The sequence below is a fragment of the Bombus huntii genome, chromosome 12, assembly GCF_024542735.1.
Source record: "Bombus huntii isolate Logan2020A chromosome 12, iyBomHunt1.1, whole genome shotgun sequence".
NCBI lineage: Eukaryota > Metazoa > Arthropoda > Insecta > Hymenoptera > Apidae > Bombus > Bombus huntii.
Genome location: NC_066249.1, coordinates 2,940,059 through 2,961,767, shown reverse-complemented (window position 1 = coordinate 2,961,767; position 21,709 = coordinate 2,940,059). Strand labels below are relative to the sequence as shown.

Sequence of the window (21,709 nt, the reverse complement as noted above, 5' to 3'; positions counted from 1 at the left end):
ACCTTTCATCCGACCGATTATCTCTCGAAAGCTTAATGCGATTTCGAGCCACTGATTCGTCTCTAGCTTTAATAGACAGCTAGCGTGCGCCACAGGGACACTCGTTCGAGTTTCCGCGTCGTCATTGACCGTGGCAATAAAACTAGAGGTACGTGTAGTTCCGCAGTCCGATCTCTACGCGTCCTTGATCTTCTCCTCTGAATATCTTTGCCGCTCGTTCGACCGACATTTCCGGCATGGAAGCTTTTCCCCTCTCGCTTTTCCTCTCGCGTTGTTCCACGAATCGCGGACGAGACAGATGAAATTCTTCGGCACCGCGAACACGAAACTGCTTCGTCGCGGTTGCTACTTGATGCCGTGTTTGTTTCGATCTTATCCACTGAATAAGTGTCACAGGCTGTGGAATCTTTCATAGGTGAAACTTCAGCACGTGCGAATATCCTTCGAATATTATCGTCTTGGATTTTTTAACTCCGCTTGTTATTAATATTGTACTTTAAAGAAAACTCGTGGGAGAAACTTTTACACGCGATAGTCGTTGAAGATTCGCAGCGGTGAACGACGAAGGAACGACCCGAAGAGAAAGTCGTGTGTTTTTCGAAGAATATTCATCGGAACAAGGATCGATAGGATATCTAAACTCGTTAAAATTTCTGACAGTTTACATTGCTTATCGTCGAGAACGTCCGCGGAAGCGAGTAAAGGCCCGTGTCTGCTAAGTTGGCGAAACTTCGCCCGTTATTACCGGGGCGATGTTAGCATTTGCCAAACAGATGCCTGGAATCGCAAAGTTCTGGTCGGAGTACGAACGAAGGAAATCCTTGCTAAATTTCAACGAAAACAAAAACGGATTGACGTTAAAGCGAGTGGCAGTTGGCGCACACTCGTCGAAACAATGGTCTCGGTGGATACAGTGTTCGAGTCGAGAAATGGGCGGGAAAAAAGAAGAAGACAACTGTACCTGATGTAGAAATGCTCGTCCTCTTCGAACAGCTCGTCGTCGATGACGGAGAGCTTGATGGTTTTCCTGGTCTCGCCCGGATCGAAGGTTAGAGTGCCCTTGGCGCTGATGTAATCGGAACCAGCCTCGGCCGAGCCATCTTCGGTGCAGTAATCGACGGTGCACGGTTTGGTTAGGTCACCGCCAACTCTGGTCACTCCTACCTCGAAGGTACCGACGTTTTCCATCACGGTGTAGTGGCCAGGTTCGAAGAAGATTCTCATGGCGTTCACGTTCTCGATGTCGATGCTCTCCGCCTCTTGCCTTTGCAGCTCGGCCTTGACCTCGCTCAGATCGCTCTGCGCCCTTTCGCTGATCTTCTTGCTCAGATTTCCTGCGCCGACCATCTTCCTGGTCGCCTGTACCCTGTAGAACGCTCTGCTCTTCGGCCCCTTTCCGAGCACCTCTTCGTGAGCCATCACCTCCAGTTGTTCCAGCGGCAAAGTGGGATGTTTCCTTCTTAGTTCTCTCAGAGTGTTGATGTAATCCCTTCTGGTCTGCTCGAACTCCTTTGCTTCGGGCGTGTCGGCGTCCGTCATGTTGTGGAAGTTGTCCTGCTGAGGTTTAATCTCGAGCTCCACCCCACCGTCCGAATCACCGGCCTCGGCCTGCACGATCACTCCTCTCTTGTTCATCCGGTAGCCTTTGTGCAGATACTTGTAGATGAGCAGACGTCGATCGGCCACGTAGGCCGTGAGAACCGTGGCTGGGAAGAATGAAAAGGTGAGGATACCTTCCCAAACCTCGAGCACGCCGGGACTGGAAACCGCCAGGATCACGTACAGCCAAACGTAAGCAAAGATGCTCCACGTGGCGGTCACGAAGAACACTCTCAGGTGCTTGATCTTCCTGGTCTCGCCGTTTGGTATCACGAACACGCACAGAGAGATAATGACGAAGAGATTGTAGGCAGCCGAGCCGACGATCGTGCCCGGCCCTAATTCTCCAGCCTGGAAGTTTTTCGCCCAGATCTCGATGATCGACAAGAGGATCTCCGGCGCGCTGCTACCCAGCGCCATCAACGTCAAATTCGCCACGGTCTCGTTCCACACCCGCACCACCACGATCTGCGGCTCCTTACCCTGGCGGCGAACCACCAGTTCCTTCTCCTTCGATGTGATTACCTCGATCGCCGCCATGAAACGATCGCTGATTATCGACACGCCGATGAACAGGTACAACAGCAGAAGAAAGTAGACAAATCCGCGGAAAATCACATCGGAGAGGTAGAGGTTCTCCAGTGGTCCCCATAACGGCACCACTAGACCGGGCTCGCACCGGACCGAATAATTTCCCGACATCTTTCTTCCGACTTTCTCTTATGCTTTTCCTTCCCTCCCGTACGACGGAAGCGCCTCGACCAACCCCGATTTGATTCGAGATCGAATCGCCGACCTCTGACCGCCGTGACACAAACGGCTACAGCTGCCTCGAGCTTCGTTCCCAGAGGGTGAACAGCTATCGACAATGACAAACGACTTTGACTCCGATCGCCCTCGTGGCGTATAGTAACGGTGAATGGCCCCTCTGTCTATCCTTGCGATTTCGAGTGGAAGCCAACTGTCGACACTCGTGCAAACCCGCGTCTTCTCGCTAGCGGAGTTCTCACCACCGTTTCCTCATCGAAACGATATTTTCGGAGGTTCTCTTGTTCGCGGCTCCCTTTCCGCTTTTGCGTGCACTTAGGTACCTCCCTCTTTGGATCTCGCACTCTCCTCCACACGCACTTCACCCTCTTTCTCCGGTTTCGTGTTTCTTACTCCTCTCGAACCACGTTCCCCGTGACAGAAACCACGGACGTTTATCTTCCGATTTTCCGTGTATATATGTACATGTACATGTGTGTATGTGTTGTGTGTGTGTGTACACAGCGTGTGTGAGTGTACGCGCGTATACGTGCCGATTATCCGACCGCAAACGAGAACTGCCTGTCTAGGAACCGCGCGTGTCACCCTGACGAGCCGTGCGACATCGGTGGGTCGGAGAATCGGCTACCGAGGGAACCTGCCGATACCACCGCGGCAGCGAGCTCCCATCACGAAGAGGATCCTTCGAGCACGGGGCGATAGAACCGTACCGGGCCGTGTTCGAACGAACACTGAAAGAGGAGAGAGAGAAAGCGAGCAAGGAAGAGGAGAGCTGGGTGGGAGTAGAGTCTCTCGAGCTGCCTAGACGTGGCGGACCTCGCTTCCTCCCTCCTGTTCTAGCCATCGCTGCGTGTCACTCTAGCCCTCTCTCCCTCTCTCTCTCTCTCTTTCTCTTTCTCTCTTTTTTCACCCCTTTCACTCGATTTTTCTTTCTCCAACGCAAACACGACGCACTCCGCTTATCTTTATCGGTCTCGCGTCGCGCTTCCACGGTCGCGATCTCCCTTTTACTTTTTAGATCCTTGTCTTCCCTCTTTATCCTTCTCTTCTTTCCCCATTCGCGATATCTCTTTCCCTCGCACGCGCTCTGTAGCTGTCTTTCTCCGTCACTGGCAGTCGTTCTCCTTGTCGCAGACGCTTCTTTGTCTCGCTCGTGGCGAAGCATCCCTGCCAGCATACCGGCTAAAGGGAGCGCATGCGTTTCCACCTATTCGACCACCCTCTTCCTCCACCCCAACTGACACCCCTGATCAGTAGGGACGCCTCCCACCCCGGCATCTCGCTTCTCTAGGTGGCTTGGTCAACCTAGGCCAGATCTAACTGGATGGAACGCGCTCTTGCATCGCGTAACACTTCCTTCTTCCACGCGATACCAATCTCTTTCTTTCTTTGTCTTTCTCTTTCCTCTCGTCGCGTATTTTCTTCCCCCGTTGCTCCTCGAGTCCGAAACGCCTGAATCAAACACGCGGCTTTATCATCGACGGCTCCTTTGTCGTTCGTTTGAATAGTCCGCGTTGCGCTTTGCAACCTAAAATGCGCGAGGTAAAAGAAAAGCCAAAAGACGATGCTTTCCAGATAGTTTCTCCCGTCCGTGATCCATTGATCTCTCGCGACATCGTTCTTCGAAACCGATCGATGAATCGAATTCCACTCGTCCGCTCGATCTTACGTGACCCTCGTAGCGGCAAGGAACGCGGATCTAGAAATTCCAATACCTACGGACGCCTATGGATGAGATAGACGAGCCAGTGTCAAGGTTTCCTCGACGAGATCGTCCGAGTTCCGTAAGCACAGCTTTTCTCTCTCCGCGCTGCAGCGACCGTAGGATCGTTGTTATCAGACAGCAACTGTTTACGCATTCGTTTGTTTATCTTCGAGCGATACAACATGGAAACTTCGCAGGTATACCCGCTGGTCTCAATTTAAATCTAGCAGAACGATTGATTTCAGTTGTAACAAGAAGCGGAGGAATATCCAACGGTGGAAAAGTATTTTTCTATTGTAACTTTCAAAGTATAAGAAGAATATCGATCTTTTGACGGAATTGCACCAGGTAACTGAATATTTGATAGCAGTGGTTTCATGTGATTTCACGCTTCTAGATTGGATATTCGTCGTCGATGGAAATTCGCAGCTATCCAGCGATGTTTTTAAAGACAAACTTCGTCCAGCTTCTCGTTTCGTTTTCCTTTGCTATTCGACAGTGTACGAGGAAAAAGAATCGCCTCCTTTTAACGGTCCATCGAACGAACGATTCTTAAGTGGGAAAACATTCCTTTCGTTTTTGCTGGCCCTTCTTTCAGCTCGTGAAACCTCGACACGCTCCGCACTCGTCCTAATGTATCTCGCTACAACTGATAAAAGGCACTCGGCAACGATGCTGAAGATCTACGGATGGCAGGGGGAACGCGTGATAAATACAACGACGAAACATCACAGACGCTTATATCGCCCGATTCTTTCTTCCTTCCTCCCTTCGAGCTTCCCCGAACAACGATGAACCTGTATCGATACAATTGAGATCTTGCTGCGTCCACGAGGGGAACATTCTTCGTCGCTTCTTACGATCGTTCGAATTTACACAAGACGAAGGTGGAGGCGTCAGAATTTCAGAATAGCGCGATTTGCCAAGACTTTATTATCCCATTAAGAAGCGATCGATGATTTATCATAATGTTATACATTGGCTCACGAAGATATTTGGACATTTACCATGTACTATATAAATTTCATATATACAGGGTGGTTGGTAACTGGTGGTACAAGCGGAAAGGGGGTGATTGTACGCGAAAAAAGAAGTCGAAAATATAGAATAAAAATTTTTCGTTTGAGGCTTTGTTTTCGAGAAAATCGACTTTGAATTTTCGCTCGGTACGCGTGCACTTTGTCACGGACTTCACTGTAGATCGTTGTCTCGATGGAAAAATTAAAAAAAAAAAATTTTATTCCATATTTTCGACTTCTTTTTTCGCGTAGAATCACCCCCTTTCCGCTTGTACTACCAATTACCAACCACCCTGTATATATTGCCTGTTTTATACATTTGGAACATTTTGAAATTTCATTAATACGATGATGATACACGACTGAGTACATCGTACACAATGACTAGAAGAAGTATTTGTTCATGCTCCTATTTTCCAATGATTTAGAAACCATGTCAATGCTTCGTACGGAATAGAAAATCTATTAAAACCTATTAATTGCAAGCTGCTATTCAGAGAGCTGCCCAGAAGACTCGAAAGAAACCACCCGACAGATTTACTCACGCACGGTCAATAACACGCGTACACACGCAGTACAGTGGTCGATTTTAGCGATCGTCGGTGAATGTATCGAAATCGACACGTCTACAATAAAATTCAATTTTTCAAAAATGTAATTAATTGTACTGAACTATTCGAGAGATTTATAAAGGATATATAAAAAGAAGAAAGCTTTTTACGAGGTTTTAAGACGATAGCAAATTTCATATATCTACAAATAAAGAAAACAGAATTCGTTAACGCGAACTGATCGAAGAAATTGCAAATATGGTGGGTCAACGCGATATTAGCCTTTAATGGATTAAAACGAAAGAAAATCAGTGTACGTTGATAGAACAAGCCCGGACACAGGAATATCCTTGAGAGAATATTTTGAGCGTGAAAAGACGAACAACGAAGGCGAAGCTACATTGGCAATTTGACGAGAGTAAAACTACCTTTGATAATAAAAGTCGTTGTACAAGATCGAGTGATTTGGTCCAGGAATTTCGAGTAACTTGCGATGAAATATTCGCTCGGCAGTCGTTTCCTTGCGAATGAAACTAAACAAAGTTGTTGTACGTTCGTGGAACAGGTCCTCGAATCTCTTGTTGTACCGATCGAGATTCTCGAACATCGTCAAGACCATCCTATCGGTTATCGTTATCGGTTGAGAAAGGATCAATTTCAGCAAAACGAACCGCTCGAACGATCTTAAAGTTCGATAGGAATTTGATGACAAGCTCGTTAGAAGAATCCTTCGATCGAATCCAAGAGTAACAGGCTACTCTAACTCAAGGACGGTCGCTTAAATACCTCTCAGAAGACAAAAAGAATCGCAATCTCTGGATCATTCTAACAAAGTTGATATTATAGCAGCTTATCATGGATATTCTTAATCGCAATCGTTGCATACGCTACCGACGACCTTGCTCGTTCTCGTAAGAACCTCAGGTTGAGGATCATATTCTCGTTAAGTAGCTCGATCGTTTCAATGTGAAATATCTACGTGATATCTAGCAGAAACATACAACACAAGAGAAAATTGAGGATTTGTATTCCAGCGTTGTACTGTATTTTTATACTTAACTGTAGTAACTATACGATAGTCCGTGACTATCGTCGCCATCTAGTAGGATACAACGAAAACAGTTTAACGCATCTTCACCGAATCGATAAGTTCTAGTGAAAGAGATCGAAACTAAACCATTAACCAAAAATATAATAAACGACTATTAGACGATTGAGTAAATAGAGAGACACGGACGAGGTACGGAATAGACATAATACATAACAATATTGATTAAGTGCAGAATGATACCTAACATCTACTATTTCTCGATTTTAGTAGGAATAAAAGGTTATATGAAATGATTGAAAATGTGCGTGATATAGAATGCAAACTATGTCTCCGATTTGGTCTCTGCGTAAAAGAATGTTTATCTTCGAAATCATCCTTTTCCTTCTAATCGCAAGCTTCAACTTTCAACGCAACATGCCACGTTCGTTGTTTGAATCTTACAATCGAATTTTGTTTTAACGTTATCATCTTTTTTTTTCGATAAAACTGCGAAAAACACGTATCATTGCAATTCGAAGAAACGTTTGAAAATTCTACGATACCGGGAAACCTTACCTTTACCGAAACCTTTGCTTCTATGATATTTCCATACATTTCTCGATTTCTATATGTATGTATACAAATTTTGGCAACTCGAAACAAGTAAGATACATACGTAAACGTGATTGACGTACTGCGAATATTTATTTTATATGAATCGTTTACAAAATACAAAGACGTTGTATTTGCAATGGAACAACAATAACGTTAATGTTTGAAACATAACGGCAATGGTAATAAAAATGAAAAATGTAAAAATGTCGACGAACCTTCTTCTTCTACGTTTCTTCTTGTTGCTGGATTCTCGAATTTCAGTCGTGTGAAGAATAGTCGCCCCGTTGAAAACCACGTAGAAACTCGCGCGTGAAATCCTAAAAACCAAAGGAGCAACGTTTCAGAGACGCACATAGACGTTTAAACGAAATAATACAACGAAAAGGGAGCGTGTGATCGATGCGTGACTTACCTCGAGATCATCTGGTACAGTATACGAAACGTAGATGAGAAGATATATCGGCATCGAGATCGTTAGTTTTCCTCAGAATCTATTGCGAATTCTTCTAAACTCTCGGTCAATATCGTGTTGCTCTCTACGCTAGGCAGCACAGGTTCTTTCGTGTGTACCATTAACGTGTTGAATTTGAAGAACGAGAACGGATTGTTCTGAAGATGCAATATAAGCTGTATTTCCAAACACTTATCCGTAAACAGATCATCGATGTTCACGATACTGTTATTTTTCAGCAAAAGATTCCATTCAAAGGATTTTGTATGGTAAATTAGCATCGTGGGAAGTACTTTGATGCGGTTATTCGATAAATCCAACCATTCTAGCGTCTCGATCGACTTCAAATAGTTCAAATTCGTCACTTCCTCGATGTAATTGTTGGCTAAATCCAAGTATCTTAAGCTATTCAACGAGCCCATATTCGGCACAATCTGCAGCAGATTGTGACTCATGCGAAGTTCCTTCAGGCTAGACAGTCCCCGGAAAACGTGTTCCGCCACCGATCCTATGTAATTATGGGATAGATCTATCATTTGCACGTGTATTGTATCCTTGAATGCGTCGCTCTCTATGCTGTTGATACTGTTGCTGGACACGTTCAGAATATTCAACCACTTGAGTTCTTTTAACGACAGCGAGTGCGAGTGCGTGCAACGTGCACCGCACAATTCTGTTATTCCGTTTTCGTTCAGAAACAGAACTCTGATGTTAGCCGGAAGCTTTCGAACCTGGCACGGGCATCCGTTCTTTTCCAACAGGAGCATCTCCATGGTTTCCGGTAGATTGTCGAGGAATTTGAACGACTGGATGTAATTTTCCGACAAGTCCAATTTCTTTAGTCTAGGCGTGAATTTGTCAAGGGGAACGTCGAATTGAGAAATATTGTCACCTCTTAACGACAAGACTTCCAGAGCCGGAAAATATCCAAATGTGTTTGGGATGCTGATGTCGTCTTTATCGCCGTACTTGGATCTCCACTTGTTATTGTTTATAATCAGACTCCGCAATGTTGCGTGGTAGCGGAGCCACGACAATTCTTCCAGAAATATTATGTTGCCGGAGATACTCAAAACTTCCAGCCCTTCCATCAGGTCGAACGCTTTATCAGAAATGTACGCGATCTTGTTGTCGTCGAGATACAACTCCCTTATGTCCGAGGTATTAGCGAAAACGTCTCCGATTCTTGTCAGGCCTGTATTGTTAAAGTTCAAAATGGTTCCCGGAATGCAGACTTTCGTGCAAAGTTTGTAGGCCGTCATATGTTCCTTTGTACCCGCAAATATTGCAAGTACTACTTGCGAGCTGAAGAAGACCGGAAGTAAGATCCTCCACTGCACGAACAACATCTGCAAACGTTAGTACGAGGTAGAGGATTCACCGGCTTTCAAAAGTCAATTAAAAGAGAAGGTTGGCGATCGATTTTCTACTTTTTTTCTGTTATTCGGAAGATGAGCTTACCTTTTAAGAAGCGACAGCCGAGGAAAAAAGAAACGATCTTCTAAACAACCGACTGCTGCAACGAACAAAGCTCTGTTCTCTACTTCAACGCGTATCACCAACTTAGCACCTTCTGTTCTCAACATTTTAATTCGCTGCTTTATAAAGAAGCGATGATCATGCAATTCAACACTGTAGGGACTGCAGGACTGTAACCGAGCTTCCGGAGGACCCTGTTCTACGCGCAGATCGCCACGTGGTGCTTCCTCTTCTACCTTTATTATTCGTTACGTAGAACGCGGAAGTTTAGACAAATTTTTATAAGAACGGATTAAATAAATGGGACAGAAGTATGTTTTAGAAACGTATTTTCTATCCTGCATATTTATTACGTATACAGTATTTGTCCGGAAATTAGATCACTTGTTTATCGTAGCTTGTTCAATAGCTTTATTATAGACTATAACGACTAGGATGTGACTAATTTGTTGTTATGAGTAATTATTATTAACTATTGCTGTAATGTTGGCGATCGAAATACATACGTGTAAGTGTGTGTCACTGGTGTACGATAGGCGATTACGCGAGTTTAGAAGATAGTACCGATTTTATTGCAGTGATATCTAAGATAAAAGCTACTGTAAGATATACTAACGAAATTGTATAAAATTGTCTATTTTTGTATCTGATTAGATAATTTCTCCCGTACAGTATCTACTTCTGATACATTTTGCGTATTTACTGTGTATTTGCTATATGTCACTTCTACGTGAACTTCAGCGGTCTATTCGCAGTGATATCTAAGATAAAAGCTACTGTAAGATATACTAACGAAATTGTATAAAATTGTCTATTTTTGTATCTGATTAGATAATTTCTCCCGTACAGTATCTACTTCTGATACATTTTGCGTATTTACTAAGTATTTGCCAGATGTCACTTCTACGTGAACTTCAGCGGTCTATTCGTAGAATGTAAATGGAAATGTAAAAAAAAAAAGAAAAGGAGGATTTGAGTTTCTCACGTCTTATCCTCTGATCTTCGACTTGATCTTCCATGAAACAGTATGGCCAAGAATTTCGAACCGACTCGGATCGTTCTGTTTGAGAGAGAAAGGAAAGATAAGGAAATGGAAAATTTTCTACTGACGAGATGGAAAAGATAAACTCCTACTTTTCGGAAGTCGATTAGAAAGTAGCAGGGCGATGAGTGCTGTTCGTTCGTTACTTTTTCGAACACGTTGCTGCGATCGTGCATGCGTCGTCTCGCAAACACTGCTTCCTTGCTCGGGTTACGAAGATATCTAATGCCATGAGACATCTGAGTAACGACGTTGTGTCGTTTTGGAATGCATCGTTGCAGATTTTATAATGCAATACTGTAACGACCGTAATCTAATGATAACTCCAACTGCTTTTCAGTGAGCAGTGAAACGAAATACTGATGTGAATATATTTCTAGCGAATGAGTTAAGAGGATGATGCGATAATCGAAATCCAAGCGCTCTTTCGTAATGATGTTCAGCTAAATTGCAAGTTAGATAATCAACGAAAATCCGAACACAGCTTGGAGAAATGGCGAATTTGAAGAAACGTGTATATTGCGTTCGTGAGTGAAATGTTAGCGCATTTGAAGATAGGGAACAGTTTCGCCTATTATCTTCAACACGCTAAACCAATTTATCGAATGTTTCTTTATAAACAAATCGTAAAATAGCATGGTAAGAGAAAAAAACAGACAAAACTTCAACCTGTAATAAGCAAACTGGTCGCAAGTCGTAGAGCTTTTCATTGAACGTATCCTCGTTTAACTTTAATAATCTGTTTTTCAAAAAAAAAAAAAAAAAAAACAGAAATCTCTTATACTTCGATCAAAATCGTTCTTAAACGCTATCAAAATGTTTTCAAACGTTATTTATTGCATTCATTATCGCTTGTTGAAAGCTTATCGTCATTTTCACCGATCATTCGATCGACAGAGTTCTTAGCAACGGATCTTATAAATATTACGACGAAATATTGAACCAGGAAAATTATCTTCCGGGATAAGAATATTATATACATACGATAATTTTACATAACCCTCTAACGTGTAATGTTTGCGCAAACGTATGATAAGAAGAGAGAAATAAACTTATCAGGCTTAAGTTCTCCGAATTTATTGCTGCACTAAACAAGTGATTTTACTCTGTATATAATAATTACAATTGTTATTATATTACACTGTATGGTACCAATTATAATACTGCTAAATTATAGAATAATAACATTTTTAAAGCACGTATATAGTACAATTATTTGGCACACTTGATAATGTATTTAGATCTATATACGTGATACTATTATTTTTTATATACAATTCTTTCAAATAACTCATGTGAAAGATAGACATATATTCGATACTTATAAAATTATTGTACTGCAAATTTAGATATTTTAGCCTTTTCATGCCTTTGTGCCATTTCGGAGGCAATGATTTTAATTTATTACGAGATATGTCTAAATATTCTAACATTTTCAGATTCCAAAACTCCATTACGTCGATGTTGTCTATCTCATTTCCGCGTAGATTCAACGTTTTTAAAGAACTTGATGTGACGATATCCGTAATATTCCTAATGAAGTTATAATTTAACGACAATGTTTTCAAATTATTTAAATGATCTACAGGAGGAATCGTTGTTAATACATTGTTATCTAAATTCAAATTTTCTAATAAAACCGTGTATTGGAACGCGTCTATTGATACAACACGTATTTGATTATGAGATAAATCTAACGATTCTAAGGATCGAATATTTAACTCTGGCAAATCGAACAACGAACAGTTAGATAACGATAAAATTCTTAATCTTTGGTAAATTGGATTTATCCAAAATTCCTCAAGAGGATTCTCATCCAGATACAATATCTCGATGTTTCCAAGATTATTCATAATGAATTTATCAATCGAATTTCGTTCTAAGTATAGACTTCTCAAATTCAGTAAATAAATGGCAGTTTCGTTGATATATTGTATGTAATGACTGTCGGATAAATAAATATGTTTTAACTTTGGAAACATGTCTATCCACAAAAGAGGAAATTCGTGAGTTATTCCTCTCCAGGACAATGTATCAATGTTAGGACACCTTATTTTTGCATTGCTCACAGGTATTACATCGTTCATTTCTGGTGCTACTTGAAAATCTATAATTAATGTTTTCAAATTGTCGTGCTTTATCTCGAGATTATCGAAAGAAATGTAATTATGAGCGAGATTTAGACACTTCAAAAGAGGAACTTCCTCGAATGCATCTCTTGATACTTTTCGGATGCTATTTTCATGTAACGATATTGATTGTATCGTCTTGCTCTTCACCAGATCTTTAGGGATCTTTTCTAACCCCAGTCCGTGCAAATTAATGCTCTCTTCTTCAGAGCATGCGACGAGATGTTGCTTGTTATTTATCGCGTTATGATACGTGATCCACATACGATCCGCATCCTGTTCCCAACTTATTTTCGGTATGGATTTTGTAATGCTTATAATCGTACTCAACAATATAATGGTTTTCTGGAAAAAAAAAATAGAAAACATTTATGATAACGATAAGCAAGGATATGTTGCGCTGATACTTTGCATTACATATCGAAACATGTCGATGTAAACAGAGACAAATGAAAACAGGTAACTTTGATGTATGGTTATTTGTCTTAAGAAATAACATGTAAAACGACAAAGAATGATTGAATGCGTACCATTATGCGAACTTTCTTCTGTTTCTTCTGGCTGCAAACAAGAAATTACTGCAAATTTGCAGCTGCCTCCTCCTCTTATATCGATTGACAGTTGCGTCAGCTTATTCGAAATAATCGGAAATAATAAATACATCGTCAATAAAAAGCGTCGTTATCGTTTCAAACGTTTCCTGTTTGGGATCTTCCTGTCATCTTTCATGAATATGATCACTGTACATCCAGAACAAGGTATGCTTTCAAGTTGTAACAAAGTACACGTTATTTCTTACATCCCCAACTAATTCGACTGATTTTATACATTCTAGGAATAACTTTCGCAAAATATGTATTTGTCGCTCATCTTTTAACCGATTAAATGAGAATTGTCAAAGCAATAGATACATCTACGTAGCGTCAAAGATTTGAGTAATTGCATCGTTGAAATTCGAACAGATATCGAATACAGATATCAATAATAGATTAAATTCGAAGAGATATCGAAAGATAATTTCTCCCCTTTCCTAGACATATTGCAAAATTCTAATTAAAAGTTGAAACAGTATGATAAGATATTTTGATCGAGTTTTGCATGCCAGGAGAAGAAAGAAGAGGCAAGAATAAAGAGCAATATACAATGAGCCTTTTTATTAAGCAATTACAATATGTTTATTTATACAGTAAAACCTGAGGCGTTTAATAATCACAACTTCTTAGATTACAAATCATTCAATACATGGTTCTGTAGTAGATGTCTATACCTCAACACTCCACTCTATCTAGCACTGCTATATGTCAAATGGTCCTGCACTTGCACGTACATATGACATACTCCGAGATGATACATTAACGTTTAAATAAATCGTCATATTTACTGGTATCAGTCGAGATAAACTACCATTAATGTACGTAAGAGGGTTGCGTTCAAAGTGTAAGTGTTGCACGGGCAAATCGGAGGAGTAAATCACTGATTCCAACAAAGCGAATTTATTCCCCGCCAAATTTAGATATCGCAACATTTTCATAGATTCACACCAACCTATTGGTAAATAACTTAATTGGTTGTCATTCAGATATAGCTCTTCTAACAGCACTTGATTCTGAAACGCGTCCGCCTGGATGCTCTGGATTTTATTCTCGCTTAGAAATAGCTTTTTTAAGCTGTGCAGATAGGAAAAGGTGTTAATCGTTAAATAACGTATATTGTTACGATTTAACGAGAGTTGAGTTATGTTTAGAGGCTCTGTTATGGGAACATTATCCAACGAATTACTATCTAGTACAAGAATGTCTAAAGATTTCACTGATTTAAGCACATCGAAATTAAAAAGCGATAAAGAATTGCCAGAAAAGTTCAAATACCGAAGGTTGGGCATTGTTTCAATTGCACTACTATCAATGTACGAGATCTTATTGTACGCTAGCGACAGATTCTCCAGCTTTTCCAGCCCCGTCAGATCAATACCCATAGATGACTCAAGATTCTGAATTGCGTTATGATCTAACGTTAACGACAACAGATTTTCCATTCGAGTAAATGAAAATTGGCCAATATTGTTACTACTCAGATCAAGGTGCGTTAATGTGGGGAGCATATTTATCGACAAAGACTGTCTGGAATCGATTCGATTCTGTGATAGGTCCAAATATTCCAGTTTTGGAAATGGATTATCCAATGACGATTTTAACTCTTCTATTCCAGCATTTCTTAAATTCAAATATACAAGTTCAGGATACACGCTGTCCACTATTGTTCTATAATTTCGGTAACCATTTTGATTACAGAGATTTAGTATTTTCACGTTTGAAAGATTACCAAAACTGAATAAATCATCCGAAGAGATCTGATTATTACTGAGGTCAAGGAGTTTCAAATTTGGCACGTTTTTGAAAACTCCATTCTTGAATGTAGGAACGTAACCTTTTATGGCGATACATTTTAGAGTAGGAGAAACAATACTGTTTTCATTAAAATCTGTAGAACTACTGAAGTGTAATGTTAAAGTTTCGTTTTCGCAGATCTCATTCACGACCGTTTCGTAGTCGATCGCAATAATATTTCCAACTACAATCAGCGGCGAGAAAATTAACACTATCGAGAGGGCGATCGACAGCTTCATCATAGAGGATTCCTGAAAGTAGAACATGTATGTTTGATCATTTCTCTCGTGTACAGGAACAATGTATTGAAATCTTTTTCTTGTTAAAAATGAATAAAGGATATTAAGAGAGTAGGAATACGCTATTCGTGGCAAATAACGTTGAAGTACAATTGAAAATAGATTGCTAATCGTAAGTAACTACGTAGGTTTTATTAGGAGGATTTCGTTATAATACAAAATATGTAATAAATGACAAGAATATTTTGAATTCAGCTAGAGCTGGACAATGCGATTTAACAATCTTTGCTATTTGAAAGAATACGCGCGAATATTATCACATCACCAAACAATAGTTTCGTTTATGTTTACTTACCATCCAGGGCACTCTATAATTTCTTTCTTCTTTTCATCGACCAGATTTACTTTACAGATTACTAACAATAAATAAAATTATATTGCTTATATACTGCACTACTATCTTCTGTTATCTCTCCAACGATTACCTCACTCTTTGATATTATATCGGCTGATAGATAAAATGAAGGAAGCTACAAGTTCTAATTTAACGTTATTTGCTAAACGGAAATAAATAATGCCGTCTGAATAAGACAAGTGACAATAACTAAATTACTTCCCGTTTCTACAATAATTTAATTAATAAATTTGTTTAATCGACCATTCGCGGACAGACGCGATCGCGAGACTGCACGTCAATGGGAGTTGTAAATTCCCGTTACAATTAGATAATCGACGCCACGAACTGATCGATCCCCTTATTTCTGTTAGGATAATAAGGGTGGTTCAATTGAGTATACACAGGTATAAATTAATGTTTATCCCAACAATTTTGTAAAGTATATAGTTACACTGGTGCATATGTACAAGTTAAGTAAGTGATTGATCTAAGGGTAGAAACCGGTAAAGATATGTTGACTATTCTAACGATGAAGAATAAGTGAACTTTGGTGACGATACTGTTGTCACGTAGAATTGATACTTGGTTTGTAAGAAAGCTGAGTCGTAACCCAACTATTAATTTTCTTTTATCGAACTTTATTATAATTTTGACATTTACAATCGAATAACAGTGAACCGGAGAAAAGGGGTTGTACGAGAACAGCGACTAAAACAAGAACAAGGACTGCCCGAGCTGGGTGAAGTCTCGGCTTATATACGCCCTGGCTTGAGGATGTTGAAGGGTTCGGTGTGGGTTCCAAAAGGAGTCCGAAGGTCAGGGTCGAGATCCTATCTCGGATGGGGAGTAAAATGCGTCGCGGCCTTGGCGTCCGACAGTCGGGGGTCGATGTCTTTTCTCTGATGGGGACTAAGATGCGATTGATGTCACACTGTGGCGGAGGAAAGCTAGTGATGGGTGTGTCTAGCGTGCAGGACCACCGGATTTGTTGATGACAATTTTGGTTAGGAAAGTGAGGGCAGTAGATATTGCTTCTGATTGGATAATAAGAAGGTTGGTGGACTAGGAAGGGTCTTAGCCGCCCTCAAGAGAAAGTTACTGACGGAAGGTACCGAACGTGAGAAAAACCAACTTTCCCGTATATTACCGTAGTAGACAATAAATGTAACGAACGCTTGGAATAAAAGATGCTTGTTTGGTTTGAAGGACCTTAACTATGAAAATGACAAGATATATGGTGGGTTCTTAAGACTATTGAGAGTACGCAGTAAGGATGTGTAAACATTTGGCTGCCATCTTGCCCGCGGTGTGTGGCCTGGTTTACGTAAAGAGTCGTCCGACGTAACATCCTCCCCCCGTTGAGAGGATCAAAAGTCCTGTAACAGTGAAATTAATTGGATCTGCTATCCAACTCCTTGTCGATTGCTGGCTATCCTTATTGTGCTGGATCGGGTTGGCTCGATAGTGGGACGAGCCGCGTGGCACCTCGATCCAAGATGCTCGTTGCCGTATTAACTGTGGCTATCTGAATGATGCCGTCGTCGCCAGGGTAAATTCGATGATACGGCCAAAGGACCGTTGCGTTGAGGGTACGTTGTCTACCTTGTAGTCTGGATCGCCGTGGTCCTCGGTATTGCCAAGAAATTTGCCGTTGAAGTTCACGAACCAGGAAGCGTCGTGAAACAGCTCGGCCCATGAAGTATCGTGGAACACCTCGGCCCAGGAGGTGTCGTTATACATCACACCGATTTCACAAAGGCAAGTGAAATCCGTATGTAGATGCGTTGTGGAGACGTGAAGGAGGTCTACGGTTGATTGGGGGATAAGGCTCCCCACGCTGACCCATCCGTATCGCGCCTTCTTGATGATGCTTGGTGGTTGTACCGGCTTGGCCCAACTATCCGCAAAAGACAAAATCGGAGACGTCTTACCTTCCGTTTGGTCCGATTCCTTCCACTCGATTGGATACAGTGGATTAGGATTTACAGCTGCAGGCGTATGTAGCCATCCTGCGTCATTGTGTCGATGTTTAACCGGTTCTGTATCGTTCCGAAGTTGTCCTTTTGATATCGCTGCATTGTGCACGATAGCGTCCGCTGATTCCGCGTAACCCGGACTATTATGCTTAGATCTTGATTTCAGAGGGCAGTTGAGCTCTAAGTTGATCAACATTATACTTAGTTTCCTTCTGAGATGTGTCCCGATGCTGGGACTGTGCAAGAAATGCGCTGATGCGTCCTTCCTGGCTAGTTCATCGGTGGGAGGCCAGGTGGACTGGTTTGGTTGCTCTGAAGGGTTCCGAGGTTCATCGTAGTGTGATAGTTTGGACACTGAAGAATGTCCCGACGTTGTTGGAACCAAGGAGGAGTCTTCACGTTATGTCCCGGAGAATGAGCTTCCGATACGATATTTATGTCAGGTGTTGCAGGTGACGTGATGCAGGACAGGTTATTAACCGTCGAATTGTTGATCAAGGAAAACCTGTTCCTGGATAATTCGATCATCGTGGATTCCGGAGAGTCTGCCGCAGGTTTCGACTCTGAATTGATCTCGGTGTCATTGACAGGATTTAACCCGTTACTCTCTTCGTTATGAATTACAGTTACAGGGCATCGCACATCCTGTAACGGATTCGGAGAGATTAATGTCTGCGACGGCTTGTCGCCTGGTAAGGTTTTCTCTTCCTTCCGGTCCAGATGATCGTGAGCGGTTGGCTGATTCAAGGCGTTTCGTGACGTTGAATCAGATTGTTGCGATGCTGACGATGCGAACGTGGTTGTCGTCAGGTCACGTGTAGGTGACACGTTGCGAGTGTCATGCGATAAGCTCCGCGTGTCATGCGACGATATCGGTGCTAGATTCGATGCGATATTTTCCGTCGGCGGAGTATAATCCTTGGTACTGTTATTATTGAAATTATTCTTACGTCCCTGGAAATGGTTAGACGTGTTGCTGTTGCCCTTGGGTATCGACGGGGTTGATGATTGTAGGCTGTCAATGAGGTTCATTAATCGTGATTTAATGGTGTGATATTCGTGTACCAGAGATTCTACATGCACGTTTTCTCACTCGTCTAGGTCTTCCAATTCTTCTTGGACAGAATTTATCTTGCTTCATGTCTCGTCGATCGTTTCGCGGCAAGTCATTAAGAGGTTTCTGTTTGACTGGCCGGACTTTTCATATTCGTCGAGTTGACGCGCCGTGATCGTAAATCGGCCGACTAGGAAGCCTCGCCTCCACCGTAACGTACTGATTCGTTCAACGTGGGCCATGGTGGGTTTTTCACAAATTGAACGAGCTTACCTTGTTGCTGTGAAATGGACGTTGGTCCGGGTATCGGTTGCTGCTCGTTACTGTGCGGCGTGAGGTTGCGTGTATGCTTCGCGAGGAAGGCGTTCCTTCCCGACGGTCACTCGTTTGATTGTGTGATTACAGTTGTCGAAATTCATTGGTTTAGGTAGAGAGTCGGCCAACGTAATACGAAGAGATATTGAAAGATAATTTCTCCCCTATCCTAGACATATTGCAAAATTCTAATTAAAAGTTGAAACAGTATGATAAGATATTTGGATCGAGATTTGCATGCCAAGAGAAGAAAGAAGAGGCAAGAATAAAGAGCAATATACAATGAGTCTTTTTATTAAGTAATTACAATATGTTTATTTATACAGTAAAACCTGAGGCGTTTAATAATCACAACTTCTTAGATTACAAATCATTCAATACATGGTTCTGTAGTAGATGTCTATACCTCAACACTACACTCTATCTATCACTGCTATAAGTCAAGTTGTCCTGCACTTGCACGTACATATGACGTACTCCGAGATGATACATTAACGTTTAAATAAATCGTCATATTTACTGGTATCAGTCGAGATGAACTACCATTAATGTACGTAAGAGGGTTGCGTTCAAAGTGTAAGTGTTGCACGGGCAAATCGGAGGAGTAAATCACTGATTCCAACAAAGCGAATTTATTCCCCGCCAAATTTAGATATCGCAACATTTTCATAGATTCACACCAACCTATTGGTAAATAACTTAATTGGTTGTCATTCAGATATAGCTCTTCTAACAGCACTTGATTCTGAAACGCGTCCGCCTGGATGCTCTGGATTTTATTCTCGCTTAGAAATAGCTTTTTTAAGTTGTGCAGATAGAAAAAGGTGTTAATCGCTAAATAACGTATATTGTTACGATTCAACGAGAGTTGAGTTATGTTTAGAGGCGCTGTTATGGGAACATTATCCAACGAATTACTATCTAGTACAAGAATGTCTAAAGATTTCACTGATTTAAGCATATCGAAATTAAAAAGCGATAAAGAATTGCCAGAAAAGTTCAAATACCGAAGGTTGGGCATTGTTTCAATTGCACTACTATCAATGTACGAGATCTTATTGTACGCTAGCGACAGATTCTCCAGCTTTTCCAGCCCCGTCAGATCAATACCCATAGATGACTCAAGATTCCGAATTGCGTTATGATCTAACGTTAACGACAACAGATTTTCCATTCGAGTAAATGAAAATTGGTCAATATTGTTGCTACTCAGATCAAGGTGCGTTAATGTGGAGAACATATTTATCGACAAAGACTGTCTGGAATCGATTCGATTCTCTGATAGGTCCAAATATTTCAGTTTTGGAAATGGATTACTCAATGACGATTGTAACGCTTGTATTCCAGCATGTCTTAAATTCAAATATTCAAGTTCAGGATACACGCTGTCCACTATTGTTCTATAATTTCGGTAACCATTTTGATTACAGAGATTTAGTATTTTCACGTTTGAAAGATTACCAAAAGTGAATAAATCATCCGAAGAGATCTGATTATTACTGAGGTCAAGGAATTTCAAATTTGGCACGTTTTTGAAAACTCCATTCTTGAATGTAGGAACGTAACCTTTTATGGCGATACATTTTAGAGTAGGAGAAACAATACTGTTTTCATTAAAATCTGTAGAACTACTGAAGTGTAATGTTAAAGTTTCGTTTTCGCAGATCTCATTCACGACCGTTTCGTAGTCGATCGCAATAATATTTCCAACTACAATCAGCGGCGAGAAAATTAACACTATCGAGAGGGCGATCGACAGCTTCATCGTGGAGGATTCCTGAAAGTAGAACATGTATGTTTGATCATTTCTCTCGTGTATAGGAACAATGTATTGAAATCTTTTTCTTGTTAAAAATGAATAAAGGATATTAAGAGAGTAGGAATACGCTATTCGTGGCAAATAAGGTTGAAGTACAATTGAAAATAGGTTGCTAATCGTAAGTAACTACGTAGGTTTTTTTAGGAGGATTTCGTTATAATACAAAATATGTAATAAATGACAAGAATATTTTGAATTCAGCTAGAGCTGGACAATGCGATGTAACAATCTTTGCTATTTGAAAGAATACGCGCGAATATTATCACATCATCAAACAATAGTTTCGTTTATATTTATGTACCGTCCAGGACACCCTATAATTTCTTTCTTTTTTTCATCGACCAGATTTACTTTACATATTACTAACAATAAATGAAATTATACTGCTTATATATTGCTCTATTATCTTCTCTGTTATGTCTGCAACGATGACCTCACTCTTTGATATTATATCGGTTGATGGATAAAATGAAGGAAGCTACAAGTTCTAATTCAACGTTATTTGCTAAACTGAAATAAATAATATTTGCCGTCTGAATAAGACAAGTGACAATAACTAAATTACTTCCCGTTTCTACAATAATGTAATTAACAAATTAGTTGCTATGTTTAGAAGTTTACTACGTAATTGTCACACACACACACACACACATGTGCAGAAACTTCACTCTGGTTAGTGATCTCTACAGAGTTATTTATTTATGATTTAAACAGAAAACGATGGTTATTTAACGTGATCTTAAGGCAGTAATGTAACTAAGAGAGTAGTAACTAAGACAACTAAATTGATAATTAACAAATCAACTTACAACTTACAATTAGCAACTCACAACAACTCGGCAACTTACAACTTACAACTTACAACGACTCCACAACTCATGAATAACGATTAACCCGCAACTCACTCGCTAATCACTCACTAATCACTCGCTACTCATTCGCTACTCCAGCTACAACTCTCCTGCCACTCTAGCCGAAACTGACTAACAGATGCATTTTATACCACGGCCTTGGTATTCCTAACACACACATGTGTTCCACAAATGTGGATGATCCATGGTCAAGAACAACTTTTTTAATTAACCAGTATCGTAAAAGAGTATGGGTATATGGCCCATCAAGATTTCCTAACTT

At 40.9% G+C, this 21,709-nt stretch overlaps 5 protein-coding genes across 8 annotated transcripts in view; all 5 read right to left on the bottom strand.

Annotated features, from left to right (window-relative positions):
• LOC126872031 (sodium/calcium exchanger 3) overlaps positions 1–3,164 on the bottom strand; it is a 121,974-nt gene extending 118,810 nt beyond the window's left edge. Inside the window, exon 1 of one of the 2 annotated variants that reach the window (XR_007691814.1) lies at positions 962–3,163. Coding sequence is in view for 1 of the 2 variants with exons in the window: in XM_050631499.1 (XP_050487456.1) it covers positions 962–2,301 (1,340 nt within the window). In the remaining variant the exon portion in view is untranslated. Of the gene's footprint in view, positions 1–961 lie in introns of both variants that reach the window. The other variant, XM_050631499.1, reaches the window with a different exon arrangement.
• A 4,194-nt stretch (positions 3,165–7,358) lies between these two features.
• Positions 7,359–11,220, bottom strand: LOC126872050 (toll-like receptor 7). The gene is made up of 3 exons (XM_050631550.1): positions 9,200–11,220; positions 7,700–9,087; positions 7,359–7,604 (listed from the first exon to the last, which is right to left on the bottom strand). Exon 2 carries the CDS (start codon positions 9,085–9,087, stop codon positions 7,762–7,764), a length of 1,326 nt encoding a protein of 441 aa, XP_050487507.1. The 5' UTR covers positions 9,200–11,220; the 3' UTR covers positions 7,359–7,604; positions 7,700–7,761.
• Positions 11,221–11,320: 100 nt separating this feature from the next.
• LOC126872054 (leucine-rich repeat-containing protein 70-like) lies at positions 11,321–13,044 on the bottom strand. The gene is made up of 2 exons (XM_050631556.1): positions 12,919–13,044; positions 11,321–12,733 (listed from the first exon to the last, which is right to left on the bottom strand). The coding sequence occupies exons 1-2, from the start codon at positions 12,919–12,921 to the stop codon at positions 11,450–11,452; spliced, it is 1,287 nt and encodes a 428-aa protein (XP_050487513.1). The 5' UTR covers positions 12,922–13,044; the 3' UTR covers positions 11,321–11,449.
• A 471-nt stretch (positions 13,045–13,515) lies between these two features.
• On the bottom strand, positions 13,516–21,411 carry LOC126872048 (insulin-like growth factor-binding protein complex acid labile subunit). 3 transcript variants are annotated; one of them, XM_050631547.1, is made up of 2 exons: positions 21,385–21,411; positions 13,516–15,026 (listed from the first exon to the last, which is right to left on the bottom strand). In XM_050631547.1, the coding sequence occupies exon 2, from the start codon at positions 15,015–15,017 to the stop codon at positions 13,683–13,685; it is 1,335 nt and encodes a 444-aa protein (XP_050487504.1). In that variant the 5' UTR covers positions 15,018–15,026; positions 21,385–21,411; the 3' UTR covers positions 13,516–13,682. The 3 variants fall into 3 exon arrangements, with proteins under 3 accessions (XP_050487504.1, XP_050487503.1, XP_050487505.1); XM_050631546.1 differs by lacking the exon at positions 21,385–21,411 and adding an exon at positions 15,370–18,906; XM_050631548.1 differs by lacking the exon at positions 21,385–21,411 and adding an exon at positions 15,370–18,934 and having other exon boundaries at positions 14,896–15,026.
• Positions 19,035–21,486, bottom strand: LOC126872049 (insulin-like growth factor-binding protein complex acid labile subunit). Its single transcript, XM_050631549.1, has 2 exons — positions 21,392–21,486; positions 19,035–20,533 (listed from the first exon to the last, which is right to left on the bottom strand). Exon 2 carries the CDS (start codon positions 20,519–20,521, stop codon positions 19,190–19,192), a length of 1,332 nt encoding a protein of 443 aa, XP_050487506.1. The 5' UTR covers positions 20,522–20,533; positions 21,392–21,486; the 3' UTR covers positions 19,035–19,189.
• Positions 21,487–21,709: the final 223 nt, after the last annotated feature.